Below are 4,028 nucleotides of genomic sequence, written 5' to 3' on the forward strand. Positions count from 1 at the left end.
TCAGGGAAGCTACAGAAATTGCCCGAGGTTGCAAACCTGAGAAACCAGAGCCCAAATCTGAACCCAGGCCTGTCTGCTCTCTCTCCATCATACTAAGTTGCTATTTTTCCACAGGGATACAACAGAAAAGACCTAACTCCATCCTTCTCTTTGACTCTCCCTTCCTTGGCAATGCCACACCATGCTGTTCCTTTCCGGTGTTTTTCAACCTCTCCTTCAGACATAGAAAATTATCTACCACATCTGTCCTACACAGAAAGACCCACAGCGTGTTATGAAATTTTTGTTATAAAACATTTAATGTTAACCTACAATACAATGTAAACTTTTATGAAAAAAATTTAAAGTACACTAGATTTCTTCAGTAAATTTTCACATGACTATTCAGGCGCAGTACAAGTTGGGGCACTGCATCCTTTGTGGATGGATTTCCGTTGCTGCGTTCCTCACAAGTCCTAAAAAACCAGTTGTAGAGTGGAGCTCCTTGTTCAAGCACCAGATGATGATGCCCCTGATTTTGCATTCTGGGGGTTATCGCTCCTTCTCAGTCATTTTCTGAAACTCTTTGCTTGGCCTTGGCACCATTAGCAATTTTCACAACTGCTCAGTTGAAGGTTCTAGGTTCTTTTTAGCTTAGTTTTTAAAAGGTAAGTGTTATCCTCTGGCCATCTCTTATTCAAATATCATGGCGGAGGCAAGCAAGGAGAAAGAAGTATTTGCTAGAGGAAATTCTGCAGAAGTGGAAGAAAAGATCAGAAGGGCTCCACTGAGGGTATAAATATTCAACTGACTCCAATCGGGTGTCTGCTTGGTCACTTCCCATGGCTATTCAGCTGAATCTACAACTTCAGTCTTCGGAGTGCAGAACAAAACTTGAAACAAGTGCTTTTAGTTGATCGCTTGCCATTTGGAAACAACAGCTGAAATATCCCAGAGGTGATGTGGAAACAAGAGCAAATGCTTGCAGATCATCGGCTTCTCAGTGTCTTCTCCCTTGCAGGTCCCGTCAAAATCCCAAAAGTCCTTAGGAGTGACACAGATTGTACTGGCATTAAGTGACAGAACGTGCAGCCTGTGTTTGACTTAGGAGGAAAGGAAATGGCATGTAGGCAGCAGCACTAGGGTCAGCAAGAAGACCGGTCTAGGGTCTCAGTAAAGCAGAACTGTTTCAAATGGGACTAGACAGGGGCATGTGCTTCTGGTGAAGCCTCTTGAAACCTGAAGTAAATGGGTAGGCCACCCCAACAGTTGTACTGACATGAAGGAGACCCTTCTTAATATTCTGGCAGCTGACTTCCTTCACTGTTATCAAAAGGCAAGAGGCATAAAGTGTACATTGTAGAGTAAGATGAGACTGAATTATGACGGAAAAAAAATCATAACTTCCCCGAAGAGGTGTGGACAAGATACCTATACAGTGTACCTAGCCTCACAAAGGTTCTTAATACCCTCCTGTGTGCTGCCAGGGAAAACCTGTGAATTCCAGACGGGGAGGAAGGCTCTGACTTCAGTGGGAAAATTCCTCGGCATGGTTGTCGGCAGGAAAGTTGCACGTAAGGTTATCCTCAAGTGGAGAACATGGGTTATCCTGCTGTTCAGTCCAGATACACTTCATTGACAATAGTCAGATGGTGAGTTCCACTCGTCTGGCCTTGGGAGAGCAGAAAACCAAGTGGAAGAACAACAGGTAGCCAGGGACAGAGTTAAATTTTCCGAGAGATGGTGTTACAGACAGCTACGCTAAGGCCACTGGCAATTTCTCAGGCTCTCCAGGTTAATTTCTGTGGGGTGCCTTACTCTGTCATGTGGGATTTACCCCCAACAACTCAGGACTGCAGTGGATAGTAACCATATAATTGCTACCAAAAACAGTGGTCCTTAGGTTTTAGTTAAGCAAGAGAGAAAGCCTTGAGACTACAACTCTAGCAAGTTATGCTTTATGTTGATCTGAACCCCCGTCCTCACAGCATATTAGGAACTGCAGTAACGTCAGTTGGTTGCAGTGGTACGAGCCTGCACCAGTCTAGCTACAGAACACTTTGGAATACTTGTCAGAGCGCACTGGCATCTGTTAATACATGGCCTGACCCATGTACCCATTACCATAAACTGAACCACAGACGAGATATCCAGAGGTTAAAAAAAACCCTATTACTTCAACAGAGCAATAGAGAGAAAGGATAAAAGCTGCCTCCAGAAGGTGGCTGCATCAGAAACGAAAATGTGCCTTCCAATAGATTACACAGGCTGGGAGTTCTGTCTTGGCTCCCTTCAAGGCCTCTGGTGCTTTCTATCCTTAAAACAATAATACACTTCCACTGAGACAGGCAGGGCACTCTCCTGTGGTTCTGCTGGCTCCACCACAGGCCCTGCTAGTCCTTTGGAAAGGCACCAGGCTTGGCAATTCAGGAAAGCCCAGGGCTGGGAGGAGCAGCATGCACATGTCAGAAGAGGAATGAAGAGCTGCTATCCTTTGGTTCGGACCCCATAACCACCACCTGGTACAGACTCCAAGGAAAAGCTGCAGTTGTGTGTAAAGATGAGTTCCACCACATACATAGGTGTATCTACATATACAGCCTTTGCAGGGCCACAGACCCAGATTTCCTCCTACTGCTCCAAGTGGGGTGCACAGGTGGTAAGAAAGGACAGCAAGAGCTGGACCAAAAAGAATGACCTCTCTGGGAACATGAGAGGGACAATGGCAGAAATAAGCACAAACCAGCCCAGGGCACTTTTATTACACTATTGTGGGCTAAGGAGCCCAGGGCATAAACTCATGGGTTTAAAGAATTGGCTCTTTATCAAATAAAGGAAAAAAAAATACACCTATGTCAGCCTCATTCCTTTGGTCATTACAAAACAGAAACAAAAGTTACTGAAAAATTGTGGGCAGTTCAAGGAACATCTCTGCTTCTCTGCTTTCTCTTCCCTCTCTTCCCCAGAGGCAGGAGAAGCAAGTCCTCAGGAGATGCTGCAAGTAGCTGGTTGATGGAGGTGTTTCACTTTTATTTTCCATAAAAGCAAGAATGAATGAGAACTAGTGGGAATGTCCCCTTCCCAGCTGGGACGATGGATGGGTTGAAGGTGAAGAGTCTCTGTTCACTGGAAGGTGCGTGCACAGAGGCCATAGGAAGGGTGGGCTTGCCGAGTGGGTACGTTTGTTGCTAACCTTGCGCGCACACACACAGGTTGTGACTCTTGCGGGCAGCATGGTTTCTGATCCTTCCTAAGGATGCAGCAGTCTTTTAAAAAAAATATTGTATTATAATAATAATAATAATATGAATTTCTCTCTCTCTCTCTTTTTTTTTTTTCTGCTTTGTTGTCGTCGTTTTCTTTTTTCCCTATTTCATTTAGGGACTGGGGTAGGAGGGGAGAGGAAGAAAAAAATGTCATTCGTCAGTTAGGTCCTGAACAAAAAGAACTTCTGTGTGGCTGAGTCCGGCTTCCTGTAGCGTAGGGGGATTGGGCCACTCCTCTGAAGGGATGCAGGGCAGCACTCGCCTGGGAAAATTGGCTTCAATCTGAAACTTTTCAGGGCTTTCCTTCAAGGAGAATAAGAAGTCGTGGATTACCTGCAGAGGTCATATAGAAGAAGGGCGGTGAGAAAAAGAGAAACACACACACACACACACACACACACACAACTCTGAAGTCAAATATCCCCCAACTCTCCCCAGGATGACTCTATATGAAAGAATCACATGACACTGGAATTCTAGATCTTTTCATTCCCCACAGCATATGCATGGGGCAGCCCTTTTAAAAGAAATCACACAAACCCAACACTAGTCCTACTCTGAATTCATCTGTCTCTTCTGTGACGTGTCTGATAAAATGCTAACTTAGAAATCATCACAAAGTTACAGAAAAGTTGGAAGTATAGGACACAGAATTTTTTTCTTTAAATCAGTTGAGAGTGAAGTGCCAGCTGTAAGACACATGGCCTCAAGTATTCTGAGGTGATCACAGACTCACAGGACAATCTTCTATATAACCACAACTTGGCTCTCAAAATCAGGAAA

The 4,028-nt window shown here is 44.6% G+C and overlaps 1 protein-coding gene across 1 annotated transcript in view; it reads right to left on the reverse strand.

The window, feature by feature from the left end:
- Positions 1–275: 275 nt before the first annotated feature.
- The window catches only part of FAF2 (Fas associated factor family member 2), a 75,423-nt gene continuing 71,670 nt past the window's right edge, over positions 276–4,028 (reverse strand). The window contains exon 11 of the mRNA XM_011990002.1: positions 276–3,578. Within this exon, the coding sequence (XP_011845392.1) occupies positions 3,396–3,578 (183 nt within the window). The 3' untranslated portion in view covers positions 276–3,395. The remainder of the gene's footprint in view (positions 3,579–4,028) is intronic.

Source organism: Mandrillus leucophaeus, unplaced genomic scaffold (assembly GCF_000951045.1).
Source record: "Mandrillus leucophaeus isolate KB7577 unplaced genomic scaffold, Mleu.le_1.0 Scaffold366, whole genome shotgun sequence".
Taxonomy (NCBI): Eukaryota; Metazoa; Chordata; class Mammalia; order Primates; family Cercopithecidae; genus Mandrillus; species Mandrillus leucophaeus.